This window comes from Molothrus ater, chromosome 9, assembly GCF_012460135.2.
Source record: "Molothrus ater isolate BHLD 08-10-18 breed brown headed cowbird chromosome 9, BPBGC_Mater_1.1, whole genome shotgun sequence".
Lineage (NCBI taxonomy): Eukaryota > Metazoa > Chordata > Aves > Passeriformes > Icteridae > Molothrus > Molothrus ater.
In genome coordinates, this window is record NC_050486.2 from 19217657 (window position 1) to 19239311 (window position 21655).

The 21655-nt window shown below is 40.2% G+C and overlaps 1 protein-coding gene across 2 annotated transcripts; it reads right to left on the bottom strand.

Moving 5' to 3' along the window:
* Window positions 1–580: 580 nt before the first annotated feature.
* On the bottom strand, window positions 581–21557 carry DNAJB4 (DnaJ heat shock protein family (Hsp40) member B4). Of its 2 annotated transcripts, XM_036387609.2 has the most exons (4): window positions 21465–21557; window positions 8483–8768; window positions 5636–6210; window positions 581–4621 (listed from the first exon to the last, which is right to left on the bottom strand). In XM_036387609.2, exons 2-4 carry the CDS (start codon window positions 8691–8693, stop codon window positions 4388–4390), a joined length of 1020 nt encoding a protein of 339 aa, XP_036243502.1. In that variant the 5' UTR covers window positions 8694–8768; window positions 21465–21557; the 3' UTR covers window positions 581–4387. The 2 variants fall into 2 exon arrangements, with proteins under 2 accessions (XP_036243502.1, XP_054371702.1); XM_054515727.1 differs by lacking the exon at window positions 21465–21557 and having other exon boundaries at window positions 8483–8895.
* Window positions 21558–21655: the final 98 nt, after the last annotated feature.

Consider the following 21655-nt stretch of genomic DNA (forward strand, 5'->3'; position numbering starts at 1 on the left):
CAGTAAGCAATACAGTAAGAACTACTCATGTCAGCAGCGAGAGGGGACTAGCACTTACTGACTGGAAAACTGTCTCTTAATTATATTTACTGTATCATGTTCATGGCACATATTTTTTAGGTCTAGCACATGAGTTCAAGTGCACAGAATTTCACCCTAAGTTATAGCAAATTTCACTGTTAAAGGAAAACCTATTTGATCCCAAAAAGGTCTGCTTCTGGTGAGTCAGACTAGCATATAAGATGCACATACTAGAAAAGAACAGAGTGCATTTCTTCAAATAAGCTTCAGGAAGCTTCCAGCACAGCTACTGCAAAAATGGCTGAGTGAAAGAATGGAATGCTAACCCCCTCAGGACAGCAGAAAGCTGAGGAGCAAACAGAGTACCACTGCATGGCAGGAAGGACAAAGGGTTGTAATGTAGCTTGACCTACTCTTCCATCAGCTTGAGGTTGGTGAGATCATAAAAGGATCTTTAGAAGCAGAGGTTTTCAGACTTGCTGGATGAATTCCAAAGTAATGACTTCTACTTTCTATGGCACCTAAGCAACCTTCAAGAGATCAAGAACCCATCCCACAGTTTCATGAATGACCATTTTATTTTCATGTATTTCAGTAGTTACAAATATAGTAGTTGACTGAGTATTTGCTTCCTTCTCCCAAGTAGCTTTATTAAATAATCAAGTGGGTTTTAAAACATAGCTTTTAAGCACATTTTTGATTAGAAAAATATTTTTTGTGAATCCTGGGTTAGACAGATATTAATGCTTCCTCTCATACTTTGAAGTACTTTTACATGCTGGTTTCTGAAACATATACTTTTTTATCTCTCCATAAGAAAAGAAATACAAGCATTTATTTCATACCAGTTCTATAAGTTTTGTATTTTGAGCTTGAAAACAGTTGGAAAAGTTTAGTTTGCTATACACATATATATATATATATACACCTCTAAATACACAAGATACTGCAATTCCTCAATTTAACACTACTCCTCTTACCTGAAGATGGTTACAAAAAAAAAATAGTCTTAGCTGCTGTAACTTTTTTTACAAGTTGGATATGGTTACAAGATCGTGGATTACAAAATGCTTGATTCCATTAGCTTTTAAACGGACAAATAGGTATTTTAGGTTGATATGCTTTAAAGTCGTGTAGCTTGTAGCATTTGCCATCATAACAAAATATAAGAGAAAGTTAAAAACCAACTTTACACTTTTTACTTAAAAATCACATAAGAAATGCAATACGGAACATACTGAAATGGAAATTTTTCAACAAACAATATATAGTATTAACAATATGCAGAAGCACTAAGCAGCAATTTTTTTTCTTTGTAATACTGCTCCAGCAATTGTTTACTTCCTGTAAATTTAGGACTACAACTAACTGGTACTGCATGAAAAGATCTGCAGTTGAAAAATTGACTTGAACAATAACCCACAGAAATTCTACCCCTTTAAAAAATGGGATTATTCTTACACTCATGTAAAAATTACTGTAAATTAAATCCCAACTTCCATATGATTTACTTTCTGCAGTCACATATACAACACTGCTATTTTGTAGGCTACCTAACAGAGCAGGTGACCTCTACATTTCCACAGGCAAAAGGCTGACGGCAAATCTTGAAATACTTTCTTATGAAAAACAACAACAACAAAAAAATCCCAACCCCCAAACCCTTTGAAAGTGTTGTTAAAGCACTATATTATGGTTTTAAACTCAAGTAATAAAGCATGCCCACAAGGCATTTCTTCCACCAATCCATGCTGCAACCAAGGGAACCAGCCCTATTACTGTATTATAAAACTAGACTATTACAGAGGGCTCTCCATCTCTCTATGCACCTTTGAACTCTAAAGACAACTGACTCATATTTGAATTTTGAAAAAGTAACTCAATTCAAGCATAGAAAGTCTCTGGGCAACCCCTATCCCACACTGACTCTTAAACAAACTTTGCTTTAGATACGACCTAGTTTGTTTTTTTTTTTCTTCATGGGAGTAAAGTTTGGCCTTTGAAAATAATGAATACTTGTGATCAGCATGATCCTTAAATACCTTTTCCTAGCCAAATGCTTTTACAGGGTTCTTTGTGCATCTTTCCAATGGTCAGGCACAGACCTGCTCCATAGGGATTTGTCACATGAGCACCATCTTTAGAATAAGCCTCATTTACAGAATATGACCCATAGCAAAAAATGCCAAGCAAGCCCAAGTTCAAAGAATGATTTTGCTTACAAGAAACCTCCTGGCATCATGTAGTCCAGCGCCCCTGCTCACACATGGTCAGCTGGAGCAGGCTGCCCTGCACAATGTCCAGTCGGGCTATGAGTATCCAGGGATAGCAACTCCTCAAACTCTTTAGGAAACCTGTTCCAGTGTTTGATCGTCCTCTTAGTAAAAATCTGTTTCCTTGTGTTCAGATGGAACCCCCTAACTAACTTGTGTCCATTTAGTCCTGTGACTGAAAGCTACTGAGAAGAGTCTGACTCCTCCCTCTTCATTCCCTCTTGCCAGGTGCCAAGATCTCCCCCAACTCTTTTCTTCCCCACGCCTGCAAGTTCCAGCTCTCTCAGCTTCTCACACGTGGTTCTGTGCTAGAGCTGCTCCACTAAGTTTATATCCTTCAAGTACCAGGGAGTCCAGCACTCCAGATGGATGCTTATCAGTGCTGAGTAACGAGGAAGGATCATCTCCCCTCACCTGCTAGCAAAGCTTTGGCCTCTGTTGCCACAAGTCTGCATTGCCAGCTCAGTCAGTTTACTGACAGTCTGCTGGCCACTTACTCCCCAGTGCAGCATTGCCCCTTACAGAACTTTTTGAGAATCCTGTGTCCAGTTCTTCAGCCTGTCAGGGCCCTCAGAAAGGCAGTACCATCAGCTGGTGGCACTGCTACTACTCTCAGTTTATATGGTTTGTAAACTCCATCCCATAATTCAGGTTATTAATGATGATGACTAGTACTGGCCCCAGTAATCAGCCACAGGGCACACCACTACTGAGTTGCCTCCAAGTGGACTTTGTGCCACTGATTAAACCCCCTGTGCCCCCTCATTCAGCCAGCTTTTAATCCATCTCACTTCCCACTTATCTAGCCTGTACTTCACCAGTCTGCCTACTGATATAAAAGGTAAACAACACAGACTGTTCTCCCAAATCCCCAAAGCTTATTGGAGATGGCACTAAGACTGGTCAAGCAAGATTTCCCTGTTGTACAACTGTACAATGCTGACTACCCCGACCACCTTTTAGAAATGCTCTCCAGGAAAATTCTTTTCCATCATATTATCAAGGGCTTAGGTGAAGCTGATTAGCCTGTGGATTCCCAAATCTTCCTTCTTGGTTTTCTTGAAGAGTGGTATTTTCTCTTTTTTAGTCTACTGGAACATCTCTTAATCTCCCTGGCCATTCAAAGATAAACAAGAGTGGCCCTGCAATGGCATTAGCCTAGCTCCCTCAACACTTTGGGTGCAATCTGTCAGGCTCACAGAATTCCAGGTAAAGTGCACCCTAACCCAATCCTCCACCACCAAGGTTCCAGATTTCCCCACTCGTCTCAGGGGCCTAGAATTCCTGCATGGTTGTTTTACTGGTAGTGACTGATGCAAAGGCAGCACAGAGTATCTCAGCCTTCTCCATGTCATCAGTCACCAGCTTCCCTGCCCCATTCCACAGCAGGCTCATCTTTGCTGTTCTTGTCCTTCAAGAACCCTTCTTGCTATTCTGCCTGAAGGCTGAGGAACCATCCCACAGCAAATGGCTACGCTGGCTCCTCAGGCCATGTGTCCTTTGCCACACCCACAATGCAGTCCTGACACTTCTGGAGGCAATAAAGAGAATGCTTTCATTGCACAGGGGAGCTGGTCAGGAGTCCAAGCTGATTTTTCTGGCCTATGCTTTGTGCAGTGGAAGGCAACATACTGAAATGATCTCTCTCATGTGCTCTTTATTTATACCTTTGTGTATCTCTACTATGATTTAAAATTTCTGTATAAATGTGTAATGTTACAGACACGGTGAGGATATAAGAAATAACGTACTTGGAGGCTCAAGTACTGTATCAGAAATATGCACTGGCTTTGTAAAAAATTACTGTAATTATATTAAGCAAAATAATGACTAAACATTGCTGATTAGGAAGATGTAAAACAAAATGAGTGGTTTTCCCTGTAATTTTTACTGCAGAATTCATCTGTATGACTTCTACTTAAACCCTTTTCTTCTCATGCAGCATTACAGTATTTTCCCCCCACCCATCCCACAAAACAAAAAAAACCAAAGATTCCACTAGGTGTTACAGATTGCACTTTTAAAGCAGACTCGCCAGTCTTCTGCATTTCCAGTGTCCTATTTTAATCTGTTGACATACACAGTCTTCCATTTTATGAAACTGGAAGGTTTCGCCTAAGTACTTCTTTTGATGCTGGAGAAATGTTATCTGGGAAAATTACTTCAAACTCTATAATTAAGTCTCCCCGTTGGTCAGGATTTTTGGGAAATGGCAAACCATATCCTATAATTCTTCTTCTCATCCCAGGCTTTACCACTTCATTGACTGTCATGGGTATGGTTCTTCCTTCTATCGTTGGCACGTTGAAAGAGCTGCCACACAAAGCCTAAAGAAAGATTGTAATATGACAAAAAGAAATTGGTCAGAACTGTTTTGTACCTATAAATGAATTTAGATTATTTAAAAGTGACTAAATACTTGAGAAATGGTATTCTAAATACCATTTCTCCTATGCACTTCTCAGATTTCAAAATTTTAATACTGTGTTCCTCCCTTAAAAAGAGAAAACTTTAATTTGTTGTTGAGTATCACTGAATTTATGAATGTTACACAATGGCTACTGGAGGGTGATTGAGCTTTTATGTCCTTCAAAGACTTTATCAAATAATAAAGAGAGCTAAGCAAAACGAACTCCTCACTCATACTTCTCTACAGATTTAAGTCTTCTAAATTTCCATTGGAAATTTCCATTGGAAATTTAGAATCCCATTTCACTTTTTGTTTGTTTACATTGCACAGGACTTTTTTCCTAATACCTCTAATTATCAACCTCTATTATATCAAATTTCAGAACATTTTAGTGTCTATAAGCAGAGGCATACAGAATCACAGCTGTCTTATGTGAATATTTGTGGTGCCTAAAGAAATTCAAGCAACAATATTGTTGCACCAAAATTCGAACATTACAGACCTTCTGCTTTATCCAACAGTTTATTTTCATTACGAGGATCTCTGAGAGTAAGACTTTGATTCCTGCAACTTCACCTGATTCAGCACACTTAGTATACACTGATAATGTCCAATTTACATAACAATGCAATGAGTCTAAATAGGCTTTTATCTGTGAAGGAACTGTATTACCCACATTAACATTAAATATTGTCTTTTCTCCCTCCCTCACTACTTTAAGCGCTTCACCTCACTTCACACTTATTGTAGAATCCCTTAAGGTAGCTTAATTTACACGAAGTTCATAATGAAATCAAGAGTTTATTTCTCTACCTGATGCTAATCAAGAAGAAAAAAATACCTTACACACACAGCTACCATACAGCTTTAACCATTGTATCATATTGAAATAACATCAAACACTTGGAGTTCTACAGCAAAAGAAACTTACCTCCCTTAAGCTGATCTTAACAGGATAGACAATATTTGATCCATCTCTCTTGAAATGAGAGTGAGGTTTATCTTTAATGATAAAAACAATATCAGCTGGAATCGTGTTGGGTGTTTCATCGCCTTCTTTTGGAAAAGTGATCTTGGTGCCTTCTTTCCATCCTCTTTTGATCTCAATAGTAAGGATTTTGTCCTCTGTTCGGACGCTTCTGCCGTCTGGGTTAAGCCTTTTACGGGAAATCCTCATTCTTTTTGTGCAGCCATGATAGATCTCTTCCAGTGACACTTTAAGTTCATGGATTACAGGGGGATCTTGTTTGCGACGTAACTGGCTGCCAACTGTATTCCTTTCCCTTGGAAAACCATTCATACTAAAACTAGTGAAGGATCCAAATGGGTCACCATCCACCTCCATGTCTTCAGTGTCTCTGCCACCAGGCATCCTCCTCCCAAAGAAGATCTCAAAAGGATTTGTGCCACCAAAGAAAGCTGCAAATGTAGCATGTGGGTCTCCATGGAAGGAGTACCGGAAGGTACCACCCTGGCCATCAGATCCTCCAGCTCCTCCTTTAAGACCTAAATAGGAAAAATAATGCAAGTTAAAAACAAATTGGGACTTAGTATAAGCTTTCCTGCTGTACAGTGTAATGATATCAGGACTGATGAGTCAGAAAGATATTTGCAGTAGAGTCAAAGGTCTGCTTTTCAGGGAGGATTCACCATGAGAATGTGAGGTACTAACTAGCAATTCAATAGCTTGAACAGCAAGGTTTCTGAAGCTCTAGAATGACTTCAGAAGAACAGGTACTCTGACACTGGCAATTTCATTTCATGTGATTGAAACCAGTTATTTTAATCAATTAGCATCTTAAGAGCAGAAGACAGGTTTGCTTGATTTGAACTCTTCTTGCTCTGCAAAGTGTTTTGGGAATTGCATCCTTCTACAAGGTCACTTCTGGGGAAAATTACTCACTATCGTATGTGACATATTCCATAGCCTCTATAGCTCAGCTGTAACTCGGTGTTAATTAGTTTTACCAATTTTCCTGCAATTTGTTCCGAGTAATGGTAAATGGTACAAAGCAGGTACAAATCCTGGAAGTCTCTTCAATGCAGCCACAAATAAAAGCATCATGGAACTTACCAAGATCCATTTGGGTACAAAACCCCTTGTATACACTATCACTGTGTCTGTGCAAAAAATCAAAAGGTTCTCAAGAGTTTTGTTCTATCTTTCACATGGTGAGATCTAAATCTCATTTCTTCATGCCAAGAACTCTCACTGAAAATTCTCTTGTACTTCCTGTGCTCCCATTTCAAATCAAGCTAAAATCATTTTTTTTTCAATGCCTCTTTCCCAATAAGTGAACGATTACTTCCTTGTAACGGTGCTCTTCTGCACTAACCATTTCAGGGTGCTTTCTCAGACTATTAGAAGGCTGAAAGTCTTCTTAATGTACTTTTGTCTTAAACAGTCTTAAAATCTTAAACTTAAAAAGCATGTTTTCCAAACTTTTTTCTTCAGTCTTAGACCAACTCAAAACTACAGCTGCTATCATACTTTTATAACCACAGAAAAACAAAGGCTTACATTATGAGGGAGGCATTCTATAAATTTGAAAGAGGGGTTTGTAGGGGTTTTTTTTAGCTCAGTGTTCTCATGCATAACCTTAATGTTGGGTACCGACACTAACCAGCTAAGACATTAGACATTTCAATACCAGAGCAAAAGTACTTAACAAACTGTAGTTTGTTGGATGTCAAACATCCTTCTGACACACTACTGTTAATGCCAAATATGCAGATCAGGGGATTCAATCTGTGATAGCAGAAGGACACCTCCTGGAATAGCTGGCCAGAAGTTACTGAAGGTACATCCAGTTCCTGGCTGCAAAAACACTGAAGATTCCTCCTTCTTACAAACCCCAACCATTTGCATTTCCATTAAAACCCTCTTAGAAGAGCTTAGAGAGTAACTGAGGCATCAGGAGATATTCCCACATTCAACATTTTAAAAGATCATACTTTATATCTTTGCCCAAAATACTAAATAGTGCTATTTAATTGTAAAATAATTGTAAAAAACATGGCCCCGAGCAAATAACAATGAGCAGGCCTACTTGTCACAACGGAAGTAGTTATTTTAAAAGGAATTCCTGATACCATACACATTTATGGGAAGGGATGTTAATGACTTCCTCTGTTGCTCAATCATAAGACTTAAAGTCATGTCGGTCAAAAATCTAAAAAAATAAAAAAATCATCCTCTCCAGATAACCATTTTAGGCTAAATGTGACATTTCTGAGGCCTCATTCTCTTAGCATGTTATCACTGTTTACAATTAAAGCTAAAAAATTGTTCTGGTATTTCATGACATCAGCCAAATTCTTTCCTCTCTAGGCACAAAGCCAAGGACAACTACAGGCTGGACACCTGGGCTTTTGCTCAGAAGGACTGCTTTGCCTAGATCAAGCAGATTGGCCTTAAGCAAAAATTAAAAAAAAGAATACATGCCTTTTGAATTGCATCTCAAAAACTGCTCTGGCATAGGAAGGCAGCAGTAAGAGATCACAGAAAGCTATTCATGTGTGATAGAAACTTTTTCTGTTCAGTAACTTTTGCCTGCCAGGTATTTGGGGTTTGTACAAAACCCCATTAAATTAAGAAATTAAAACTTTACCAGCATTAAAGCCCAGCAATGCATTCTATACTTAAAATCTCATGAGCAGAACAAAGACATTGTAAATACGCTGTCTAAAGAGGAACACATACTATGTCTTCATATGTTTACTTTGCTTCATTCAATATGGTGAAGTGACCAACAAAGTATAACAAAGACATACATACCTTCCTCCCCAAACTGGTCATAAATATCTCTCTTTTTGGGATCACTCAGCACTTCGTAAGCTTCTGCAACCTCTTTGAATTTTTCTTCTGCATGGGGAGATTTGTTCTTATCTGGATGCCATTTCAGAGCTTGTTTTCTGTAAGCCTTTTTGATATCCTCGTCAGAAGCCCCTTTTTCAATTCCCAGGATAGAATAGTAATCTTTCCCCATCCTGAGTGTTGGAGGAATTCAGATTTTCTTCGCTGTAAAGGAAGCAGCGTCCAGTGTCTTAGCAAGGTGGAGATGCTAGAGAAGGAAAAATAAAAATCAATCTTTGAATCGAAACAAACAAGAGCTGCTACAAAACAACAAACTCTACGCTACACCCAGGAAAGCCCAGAGAGCGTGTCCGTGTTTCGTTCCCTGCCCCGTGGCTCATTTATAGCGCAGCGCACAGCGGGCACGCAGAGCCCTCCCCCGCAGGCCGTGTCCGCGCTCTTTCTAGAACGCCGAGCCCCGCACGTCACTTCCCCGCCGCCCGGCCGCGCTCTCGCTGTCCCGCGCCTGCGCACGCAGGCGCCAGCCCGGCCCGGCAGCGCCCGAGCGGAGCCGAGGGTGAGAGCGGAGCGGGAACAGCGCCGTGCGCCAGCCCGGCACAATCCAGCCGCTCCCAGGGCCCATCTGCCCCGAGCGACATGCTGAGGCCCACCTAGAGTAATTATAGCATTTTACTTCACTGTTTCTATAGAGACAGCTGAACATAACTCTTTTCCAAATATATCAACATGGAGCTGTACCCTTTCCAGCAAAGGCTATGAAGAATTTTACACCCGTATCAACGACAAAGCTTCTGAAAGCAAAATTTCCTTGCTTTAAAAATAAAATTAAGCCACCCTCAACCACAGCTGAACATAGCCATATACTATTAAGCAGTAAGAATGAATCTGAGCAAAAAAATACCACTTTGTTTACCACAACTCGAGCCACTAAATTAAAGCAGATCAAAATGTAAATCCTGTCTCAGTCTTCTTCTATGGAATAGGAAATACAGATTATTATACAAGTATGGCAATATACCAAACAAATAGCTTTCATCTGATGAGATGCTAATAACAGAAAAATACTTGTTTCTTACACATTTGTTTTAAAATATATAAAACAAATTCTACTACTGAAGTATTTCTCATGCTCCATAGAGAAAACGCTATGAAGTTTTAGCCTGCAAGATTTCTTCCATACCTCTGTTAAGAGCTATAGGTCAAAAAATTAGCTACGTTTATCAGTAGGGCAATGAACCACAGGACAGATTACCACAACTGAAAAATTACTCCTCCCTGGAACAAAGTATTAGAATACAACACTTTGGGTCATATCTAGACGTTGTCTGTATGAAGACAATTCTAGGCTGAATTATGAAGGAGGCAATTAAGCTCAGCTGCCTTCCTTCTAACAGTAAAACCCACTAATCCTCTGACTCAGGGAGCATTATATTTGAAGCCGTTTTCTAGAACCTGCTCAAACTTACAAGAGACTGATAAGACAGGAGGGAAAATGCTTCCTTAACCAGAAAGTACTAGAAAAATATTTGGGACTTTACTTTCACTTTCTTAGCTTGCGTCATGCTCCTAATCCTCACACCATTATCTTTCCTTTTCCAATGTCAGCAATAGAATGTACTAGATTCCTTCCAGTGTTTCCACCTTGATGTCTTCCATCAGTACGCCCATTTCCCAGAATCCTTGCATTTCAGAGGCTGCTGCTTTGTGTCCGAGTCCCGCAGGTCCCTGCAGCGTTTGTAACCACGGCCCCTGGGCCGGGAGCTCACGGCTCTGCCCCGCAGCAGTCAGAGCACAGAGCCCCAGCGATCCTGCACCGCCACGGCTGGGCAGCCGTGACAAACCAGCAGCAGTGAGTCCTGCAAATCACTCAAGCCTGCCAGAAGCATTAAACTACACAGCTAGGAAATTAGTAAGGCCATAACCCAAGCCTTGATTAAGCATGCTTCTGTAAGAAAGCTAAGGAAATTCTCAGATATATAAACCCAGTAACATACTTGGCCAGGAAGCCACCTCAAAAACATAACAGAAAAAAACCCCCTCACCATCACTTAACTTTCTCCCTCACTCTACCACATTAATTCTCCAAATGATATATCACATTATGACTCAATTAACCTTTTACATAATCAGTTATTTGTTTATACAATCTTCAAATACAACAGCTACATTCCATTTCAGGCATACACAGAAAAAAGTTATCATCCTTCCAGTATCAAGTGGTATCTCTGAAGCTCTTGGTTATAGTCAACCCTGTAAAACAATTTTCCACCAAAATAGGCAGTCTCAGACGTGACTTTCTGTTCTTATAAGCTACTTCAGGGTAATGTCATGGTACTCCTATTCTGTACTGAGAAAGCTAACAGCCTGTGTTTGTCCAGTGCTTTTGTACATCACTGGTTTTTGTTACAGTATAAACTAGGGGGGGAAGGAAATTTCAGTTCAAGCTTTTTTATGTTGACTGGGGGAAAAAAATGGTACATTTTCAAATGTAACAAATTACTAAAATGCCAAATAGACTATTAAAAATGTTATTGTCAGGAAAACTGAATAAAATTTCGAAAAGATGCAAAACTTGCCTAATATAAGCAATCTCTTACCTAGAAGATTTTTTACGTTCTTTGATCAAAACCTATGATGTCCACTTTCAATACTAGACTTCCTTTTTTCATCTAAAAATGTGTATGAAATACATACTATGAAACTGAAAATTGTTCCTTTAACAGCTGCACTTCAGAGACAGAGTCTGACTAATGCATTCCACTTGAGAATTGTTGCTTTAAAATGTCTTTTCCATTATTCTCTCGAACAACTACAGTTTAAAACTCACATACTCATGGCCAAGAGCTCTACATCTTGTTTGGCAGAAAGTGGGGGCAGGGTCATAGGAACAGTAGTGCTGACATCATCAGCTTTGAATCAGCTCCTTTCTTTAAAAAAGCCTTCACAACAAGTGGGAGAAATTCTGGAAGCATTCGTAATAACATACTGAACTCAAATTATAGATTAATCATAAATTAGCTCCAGCGTGTTAAGGAAAAGCTTCTTGGCAGAACAGTGCCAATATTCCCTGAAGTTGAATAAAAATGCTCATTATTTGCTTTAAATTAAACCATTTCTTCTGTACTGCTCACTTATTAAACCACAGAAACAAAACTGAGAAAGACAGGACTAGATCACGGAACAAACTGAAGAGCAAACAAAACCACAAAGGCAAATTCCAGACAGATCACAACTATAAATACACATGTGCACATAAATGTCAAGGCACAGGAGCCAAATCCCTCCCCAGGAAAAGCTTTCACAATTAAGTGCACAATATTTGCAAACCCACATTAATGAATGGAATAAATTTATACTCATCTACAAGGGTTTGAGGAAAGCACACCCATATACAATAAAATAATTTCCTGTAACATCATCCATTGTTTTACCTGGAAAAGAAATCCTACAACTCTTCTTCCCACCATCTTTAAACTGGATGTAGCTGCTGCCTGAGCTCTGTTTGTACTTTATATACAATTTATACTGTGAATAAGAGCTGGTACATGCAAGCCCCATTCATGAACTCTATAATTAAATCGAGTTTCACCACAGAACTATTCAGTAGCTGCTATCATACACAGAAATAAGTTTTGGAGTTTACAAGAGAAGCAACAATTAGTATAGAAAAATATACCTAACAGAAAATGCAAAGTGAAACCTGCAGAGCACCACAGTTCTTTCTAATTGATGGCCCTAAAAGAAAAGCTTCATTTAGTCATACCCTTCATATCACAGTAAGAACCAAATTAATCAAATTCTTACTTGAGTTCTCTGTGGAAACTGCTACTGTGACAGAAGTAAAAAGTTAACTGTACATAAGGATTCTAGGGCTGACTTTACATCTAAATGAATAATCATAAAAGCAAAGTGAAATGCCACATGACTTACAATAAATTCATTATATTTAGGTTACACCAGTCCTAGCATCAACAATATGATTTCTATTTTTCATTGGCAATATGTCTTTTAAAACAGTGTCTATAATATTACTGGAACATACATTAAATTCTGCCAACAGGCCAAAGGATATATTTTTAAAATCTTTTGTGGAAAAGCTTACTTAAAATACACATTCCAGAAATTACATTAATTATTGAGTGTAAAATCTCAAACCAGAGATACACTGTTACCACTTCTGAATCCCAAAAATGTATTTTTAAGCATGTGATTCACATAGTCTTCAATTTCATTTGGAAAAGACTACATGACAAGATGTTAGCAGTTTTATTAAAATTAGTTTTAACTTTCTTATTGCTTTTTGTAACAATAGACCAAAAGTCAGTAATAAAATGTACAATTGAAAACATTCATCATACTTTAAAACTTACTATAGTTTATAATAAGCTAAGTTATGGGTTGGGTTCTTTTCTTCAGGAAATTATTATTTCCATTACACACTGATCAGAACATAGCAAACTTACATCTCATACCTTATTCCTGTTTACTAAGTCAATCTCTACTATGGCTGGAAAACAAAAATGTTCTCAGAATAAACATCCACATTTTAACTTTTCACTACTAAGAGGGAATGAACAACTATGTGGAAGCAAGCAGAGCTCTTGGGATTCAGCAGTGATGTACAGATTGGTGAAAACACAGGACTGCACTTAGAAACGAAAAAGGAACCATCCAAAGTAGGGCCAAACAAAGCAACACAAAGAATTTCCATCTACAAGTTAAGACTTCCCCCTTCTAAAAGAATACACATTCCAAAGGTGCTTTTCAATTCCTTACTCAGATTCTGCACCCATTTCAATCCCTACCAACCTATTTCTGTGAAGGGATTCTTGCTCAATTTGACTGATGATCAGAAAAAATGCCAATCATGCAAAACATTCACCAGGTTCTCTCCTGTAACTGACTATGCCTGTTTAACCCACTACTAGGAACTTCAAGTAGTTAAGAATGTTCTCACATTCTTTTGTAAGCATCTGCATGGAAAAGTGCAGTGTTTTGGTACAGAGAAATACCCCCTGTTATTAGCAAAAAATCCCCTCCATTCACAACAAAGCTGAAGTTCTCTTTCCTCCAAGAAAATGTTTGATTTTTTACAAGTTCTGCACAATTCACTACTTAAGCTGTAAGTCTGGGGCAAAGAAAACAGAAAAATACCCTAGCCAAACTTCTTTCTTTTAGTTTTACATATAAAAAGCCCGGATTTTTGTCCTAACTACCTGCTGCTCTGATGGTTATCACTCAGGAATTTGCACAAGCCTTAAGGAATTCTGTCCTGAAATAGCCATATGCAAATGAAGAGTTAGACTTAATCACATTTATCACACTGTACTAGTCAGGTTTCTGACTCACGTGTCACCAACCTTCTCATGTTATTATATAACAAGATATTTAAATAATGAACAGCTTAATGCTTTGTGTATGCTCTGCTTCCCTCCAAGACTAGCTGCTTTTAATTTGATTGTGAAAAGTCTTATAGCCCTTCTGGTAACTGTTTTAAGCAAACATACTGCTGCAATCCAAGTCTGTCAGATTCTCAAGTGCCAACACACTGAATGTTATCAATACCATCACAAAGGACTGATTTGCTGGATTTACTGGGTGTACATATACTTTATACTTAGCCAGGGGCTTCCATGCCCCACACTGTTTTCTCAGCATGAAGACTATACCACTTAATAAATATATGTTGTTTATAAAAGGTTTAAAAAGTACTGCTTAATTCTGATCAGTGACAAAAAGACTACAAGATTACTTGGTAGCCAGAAAAAAAACCCCCAAAAAACAACAAGTATTAGGAGATAGTAGGACACAAAAATCCCAGAAAACATTACTGTACTCATGTAAGCACATTACCGATAGTCCATCTACACTGTTAACACTCAGCTATTCTGCCTGCTTCAGCCCCCCCAATCATGTGTGTTATTTAAAATAAAAAATGTTCAGAGACTTTAACAGATAACTTAAAAAATGCAAGCATTTCCACGTGAGAAACAACTGAGGAGGATTGAATTCTTCAGTCTCCAAAAAACACAGAAGTCACTAAGGTCTGCAAGGTCAATAAATGATGGAGGAAGGAGGAAATGAATCGTTTAAGGTCTATGCCCATTGCCAGAGGCAAAGTGTAATCAGAAGAAGCTAGTTTAAATAATAAAGTGAAGAAATTCTGTAAGTGATAAGTATTCTCTGCCAAAGGACACTGGAAACTCAATAATGACGTCAGTGGGACACTGAATAAATGCTCCATAAGAGATGCACTGCAAGTTTCTTAACAAAGAAACCAGAACAGGAATGTCAGACAATTTAAAAAATACTAAAAAAATGTGTAGACCTCTACTTGTTTGTCCTACAGATGTGTTAATTCTAGAAATATTGGAAAATAATGAGTAAGTATACTATACTATAATAAGTATATCTGTATTAATAGTTTTCCACCTAAATAGAGACGTGGTGTTTACAATAAATACACTTTTTAAAACAGGCATTTAGTTGCACTTGTGAAGATGTTTTCAGTAAACTGAGGCTTAATTTGACATTCCCAGTCAAGAGATTCAGCCCCCCTCCTGCAACACAAAAGGGGCAGAAACATCTCTAAAAACATAAGGACAGAATGGGCAGCTCATTCTGCAGGCCAGCATTCCCCAGGGCACAGCCCAGGGCCAGCTGGCACAAACCAAAGCACCATTTGCTCCGGGCTGGACACAAGGGCAGGCGGGCAGGCGGCTCAGACCCTGAGAACTGCGATTGGCTCCCTACCAGATCTTCCACCCATGCATCCCGGGGTAGGAGAACTTCTGTGACCTAATACTAGTGCTATGTACCGATTAACAGGAAAAGGACAATGGAAAACTCAGCACAAGTTTCCACAATAAGCCCAGCTGACTTTCCTTGAAGAAACTCGAGTTGAAGAAAGTGTTTTGAAGGCATTTATTTCAACACCCTACATAAGGTCAGTAATTACAATTCTGACCCCCAGGAAACATGAGGATGGGCAGTATGTTTGATTTAATATCTACTTCGATGGCTGTACTATAGTACACCATCTCTTTTAGCCTTTCATCTGTAGAAAAAGGAGGGCATCTACCACCTGTAACTGTTTACTGTTTACCTTAAGCAAAGTAACAATTCCTTCATGCATAATCAAGTAACCCAATGGGGTTTTATCCACCAACTGATACAAGTAATAACCTGCCATCTTAGCAAAGATACAGAAATAATGAATCAGGGCACCTGTAGAATAAAGATATTCCTCACTGATTAGCTCTTGCAAAAATGTCTCTGTGACTCTGGCACAGACACAACTCAGATGTGACCTGATCTGAACCTGAAGTCTGTCCTTCCAATGGTTCTCAGCCTATCATTAGGTATTTGGATTTGTTCTATGAAAAAAAAAAAACAAACCCAAAAAAACAAACAACACCCACTGCCCCAACACACTGCCAGTTTGGAACATTCATTAGTGGAACATAACACACTACAGAAATATTTTCCTAACGGTGAATATACTCTACAGGTTTACACAGAAGGCTGACAAACTCATCTAGAATTTTATCACTACTTCAGTCATGTTCCATAACTAAGGAACAAACAGAAGTCATGTCTGCAAGTTATTTTTTCTTCTTGCAAAAGCATTAGATTTTTTTCTGACATAATTAAAATGCTATCAATGAGAAACAACTGATCGATACAGGCCACACACAAGATAGGGTGGGTGAAAGGTAGGTGGAAGATGCTTGCATAATCCCCATGCAAATTCTGCTTGTGTTTTCTTGACGTTTTTCCCCCATTAATAATGTGAGAAGTTATTAGTTTCCAGTAGAAAATGAACTATTTTTTCAGCCTTGATGAAGAGATGACCTGCAAACACAATAAATCCAGCTGAAAAGCGACTCGGCTACACTGTATTGTTTTAATTGCTCTTACACTCATGCAAGATCAAGGTTATTAATGCACTACCAAATAAGGAACTGCCCACATTTTTGCTGTGGACATGTGATTCTACTGGTCTTACATAAGCCAAAGGAGGTGCTCACACGAGATGCTTTTTCCAGAGTGTGCTCGTCAAAATCCCACCCAGCAGCTCTGATTCATGCAGCCAGTTTTACATGCAAGGCTGAAAACACACACGCTGAACTGTGGTACAAAGACAGGAGTTTAAAAAGGAGATGTCAGCACAATGCTGCTCAACATGAAAGGAGAACAGATGTCAGTAAGAATGTATTTCACCTACAGGAGACAGAAAGACAAGCAGCCCTAGCTATATTTACTACAATCTGCTGTAAGAAAAGTCAAAATAGTTGCTCACTACTCTTTGCAATGTTTCAACCACATCCCATAGCTAAGTTGTGTTTCATAGCTGGTTTCTCCCTTCTTCATCAGCCTAGAAAAGTTTCAAGATAAAAAGCAGTTCAATAGATCTACTTTGCGGTTAATATCTTAAATTACTTTATTCCTCTAGATTAAATAGTGCTTAGCTAGCTAAGAGGTAAAGAAGGTACAACATGGAAGGTACAACTCAGCAGAAAAATATCTGTGTTCTGAAGTGATACCAAATTTCAATATCTATTCTAGTAAGAAACTATCAGAATTCAGACTCAGAAAAGATTTACCTTTCTATGTTTGTGGTTTTTTAAAATTTATGCTATGATACACGAACCATTTGTTTTAAAATAAGATGCTCTGACTCACAAATTAAGAAGTACATTTGTTAGCTTAATTAAACAGTATCAGAAAGAATACTACTAGAGATCAGGCCTGGGTAATAAGGAAGTACACCAATCAAGCTTTGTAGCAATCAAGCTTTTCCCACTTCAGGAAGAGAATTCTGAATAATAATTATGCCTTAAATAAAGTACTTACTCACTAATTAACAGGTCTTAAATGCACTCTCTTCAGTGCATTGCTGACAGAGGGATATATCAAGACACTTCCATCCTCTACAGCTACTGCTGCATTAATCATTTGTTCTCCTTTCACAGTCTCTCAGTCCCCATCTCAGCCTTTCTTAACCCCTATTCATATGCAACTTCCATGATACCTCCACTGCCCAACTTTTCAAGCAAGGCCTTTCACTATTCTCCCCCATCAGGGAAGAATTTTGCAGATGCTAACAACAAATTCTCTGTGCTCTCAAAGCTTTCTTTCCCATGACATCGCCACAAAAACTCCCAATCCCCTCGAACAAGTCAGTGCTGAGCACTGATGACACGATCATGCTGACTAATATTATCCAGCTGCCTTTGGCACAACATTCTTTCAACAGAATGATCCAGTCTCTCTGCACACAGCAGCTGTATCTAAGGAAGAAGTGAGTGTTCTCTGACTTATCCTCCTATATCGGACATACCCAATGCAACGGTGGCTTAGTGCCATTTGATAGCCTCCTGTAAGGTAATCAAACTTTTAAATCAAATACATATCAAACGAGAAGCACAAGAGTAAAACGTGCAAGGGAAGAGCTCTAAAGATTCTACATTTACACAGCTTCTCTATGAAGTTCTAATACACTAAAACCTTTTTCTAGGAAAGGCAGCATGACTAAATGTAAGCCAAAACCACCAGCTATGACTTTTTTTCCCCCCAAACTCGCTATGTAAAAGCTACCCAAATACTACCCAAATTGTGGATCTGAAAACTATAACTACTACTTTGGTGCACATGTGTTAAATATAAAAACTCACGATAGATCAACAGTTGTTTGGACAGAGAGCACATGCTCAATCTTTTCTCAGCAGTTCTTTAAGGGAATTTCCTACTGATAATGTTGCAGATCCTGGACACACTTTGCCAGTGCAGGAGTAGCAACTGACAGGATCTGATCAATTGATCGACATGTCCCAAAGTGAGGAAATCGTCAGACACCGATTGCAGATTTCAGCACAGCAGCAATGACTTGCAGAGAGCATGGCAGGCACATGCACAGCTATCACAGTGGTTATCCTTCTCTCAGAGAACACCACACTTCTATGCAGGCGTTCAGGGTACTGAGGCAAAGCTAAACAAAACATGCTACCCAGAGGGTTGCACAGGCAACTTCATAAGAAATGTAATTCTTTACTTATGGACCTTGTGAGAGGTCTTCTTACTTGTACCAGAGAGCCACGTCTTTCAGGGCAGCCTTACCTTCTGGTCTGGTAAGAGCTAAGTTGAAGTGAATTGTAGAAGAGAAAAAAAACCCAAATCAACCCAGCAGAACTCAATGCACTGAGTTATGCAGAGGATTTGTGTCAGTTCCACACTTTTACACTGATGCTTTTGCAATACCTAAACTGATATAGAAATACCCTGAGGACCTTTTGATAAACGGATTCTTTCACACACAGTATACAATTACTTTTTTTCCTCAGAACCATCCATTACTTAAATCTGTGATAACCCACACAAATAAAAGGTTTTCTGACTTGTCAGATATTTACACTCGCTGTTTCTCAGTAAGTCCATCTAGTAGAATATTTTAGTCTGATGATTACTGCAAAAAACAACCATTATGGCCTGAAAACCATGGGAGATTTCATAATCTAGCAAACTCAGTTAAGGGAGACATCTTCCTCCAATCTCTAAAAGAAACAGTGAAAGGAGCTTTTAAAAATTCGTATTCTTCTATTTCTTCTACTGCCAGCTATCTATTAAGACTCTGAGAGGTAAGATGTTCACTTCTCTACTATTCATCCTTCTTTAGTAAGAATAGTTACTGTATGAAGTGAACCTTATTTTGCACAACAAATGCTCTCATGCTCTAGCAGCCCAAGCAAACAACTCCTTACATCAAGCACATTGAACTTCCTAGAAGGCATCAAGGAAAGAGGCAGTGCAGGTAACTCCTGCAAGTAAGAACGCAGGACATCCTGTGTGTGCTGCTGTGACACGCCAGCAACGCACTCGGACAAATACTGCAATTAGCACTGTTAAGGGGTTAGATCCTCACCCTACTCCATTAACAGATTAAACAGAATTAATTAATCCCATAGGGATAATTTTCTTAACAGAAATATCATATAATAAAGGGAAATGAAGATAAGAGTGCTTAAGAGATGGGGTTTCCTAGCAGATATCGCCTATCATCAGTTGTTTATGAATTCAACTAGAACACTTACCGTACCAGACAAGAGTGTATTAGCCCAAGGTATTATGAATGCTTAGAAATTACCAGCATTGCATAGCTACTGGCTAGTCTCACAGAACTTAGCAAAGAAACACCAGCACATTCTGTAACTGTAAAACGCAAAGCACACTGACGCTCCCCTTCATCCAGGGACGGGAGAGCCATATAACACATAGCCACTGGCCAGGAGTGGTTTCAATGTGTCACAGTCAACTACTGTTGCTCAACTCAAATTAAACAAGTAAGTACTTGCTACACACAGTCAAACTATTAGTAGTTAAAAGAATGAACAAAGAGTGTTTAGCAACAGCAGCTAAAAGAGCCAAGCATAAGAATTAGATTCCCACTCTCCAAGAGTAATTTAACTTTTTTTCCCCAATCCCATCACCTAACACAGCTACATCAATGGAAAGTATAAGCTAATTCTTATGTACAGGCTTTTTCAGCAAAAGTATCAGAGCAGCAAGTTTCACCTGGCTGTAGCAATACACTGTCACCTGCCTAGAAGCATATAGGAATTTTTAACTTTGTGGAATATATTACTCTTATAACCCTTCGTAACTCTACTACCTCGATAGTGTTATGGGAGTTAAAAATCAAGCAATTTTTGAGCTTCCTTTAGTGAAGTTACCTGCACTAGAGAATGCAGGATAATCTGAGCTCAGCAACACTTATAGTCTATTAAATTTATCCCAATAACAATCGCCTTAAGGCATCAAGGAACTACAAGGCCGCACTGAAGGACAGGGAAGGGAAAACACTGAGAGCTATTTTCTTATGCGAATCCAAGAGTCCCTACACACAGCCCCAAACCAGACCAAGTCCAAAACAGTTTCTCAAGTAAAAGCACTGACAACACTCACTTAAGGCTGGAAGAGACCTGCCACGCTTCAGTTTAAAAGCAGGTATGCTTAAAAAAAGGTATGGCGTTTATGTAAACCAGGAGCCGATGAAAAAGGAACAGTTGAATGCATAGAAATATTCTTTAAAAATTGTAAAGCATGTCCTCAGAACGGTACAGAACACCGTCGTACAGCCGTTCCGATCCGGTATTATGCAGTCTCTATTGCTAAGATTCCTAAGGAGATGTTCTACGACCTTATCCTGATGTGAAGCCTCTACAACACCGTCATCCCTATGCAGCATGACAGTTCATCCCCACCAGGTCACAGGACCTTAACAGGACCCAGATTAAAGCATTACAGACTCCAATTTTTCATTAAAGCTTGTGCTTGCGCAGCCAAGAAAAAAAGCCCAGCTGAAAAGATCGTACATTAACAACGAACATTTTCAGCTTGGAAATAAACAATCATGGACAACCGCAGGACGAAGCAAGCGAAGCTCCGCGAAAGGAGAGAGCCGATCCCGTTTCGCGGGGTGTGGAACGACCCAAAAATCCGTTCGAAACGAGCGGCCGCGCCCGCAGGATGGCAGCGGGCCGCGAGCAGCGGCGGGACGGGCCGGCTGCGGGCCCTGCCCCTCGGCCCAACGGCTCGGCCGCTCCGCCGCCTCGGCACCGGCCGGCGAGCCGCCCCCCGCCCCTGCCGGCCGGGCTGCCCCGCCAGGCGCCAAGGCGGCTCCCCCGGAAACAGCGCTCGCAGTATTGTCTGTGACAACGCCCGGCGGCCGCGCACCGCGGGAGCCTCTCCCCGGGACACCGTCGCGCTCCGGCGGGAAGACAGCCCGGCGCCCCGGCCCCCCCCGCCTCAGCCCAGGGCAGCGTCACCACCGCCGCCACAGCCCGGGCAGCAGCCGGGAAAGCAGAGCACCCCTAAAGCGCAGTGCGGCGCGGGCAGGAGGCGCCGCCCCAGCCCCGGGCCGGTCCCGCGTGCCCTCCGCACTCACCGAGCGTCGCCGCCGCCTCAGCCCCGGACCCGACAGCGCTCCCGGCAGCCCCCGCAGCGCAGCCTCCGCTCCCCCGCGCGCACCCGCGGCTCCACAGCAAATGACGCGAGAACTGCGCTCTGCCTCCCCCCACCCCCCCCCCCCCGCGCTACCCTTCCTTCGCCCCACGTGACTCTCCCGGCCCTATCAGC

Bases quoted from the DNA above. Each gene is read 5' to 3' on its own strand.
- DNAJB4 (XM_036387609.2), bottom strand. From the start codon at position 8,693: ATGGGGAAAGATTACTATTCTATCCTGGGAATTGAAAAAGGGGCTTCT. The intron at 6,211-8,482 runs GTATGTATGTCT...TTTCCTATTTAG, and splicing joins TGACCAGTTTGGGGAGGAAG to GTCTTAAAGGAGGAGCTGGA. The intron at 4,622-5,635 runs GTAAGTTTCTTT...ATCTTTCTTTAG, and splicing joins TTAAGATCAGCTTAAGGGAG to GCTTTGTGTGGCAGCTCTTT.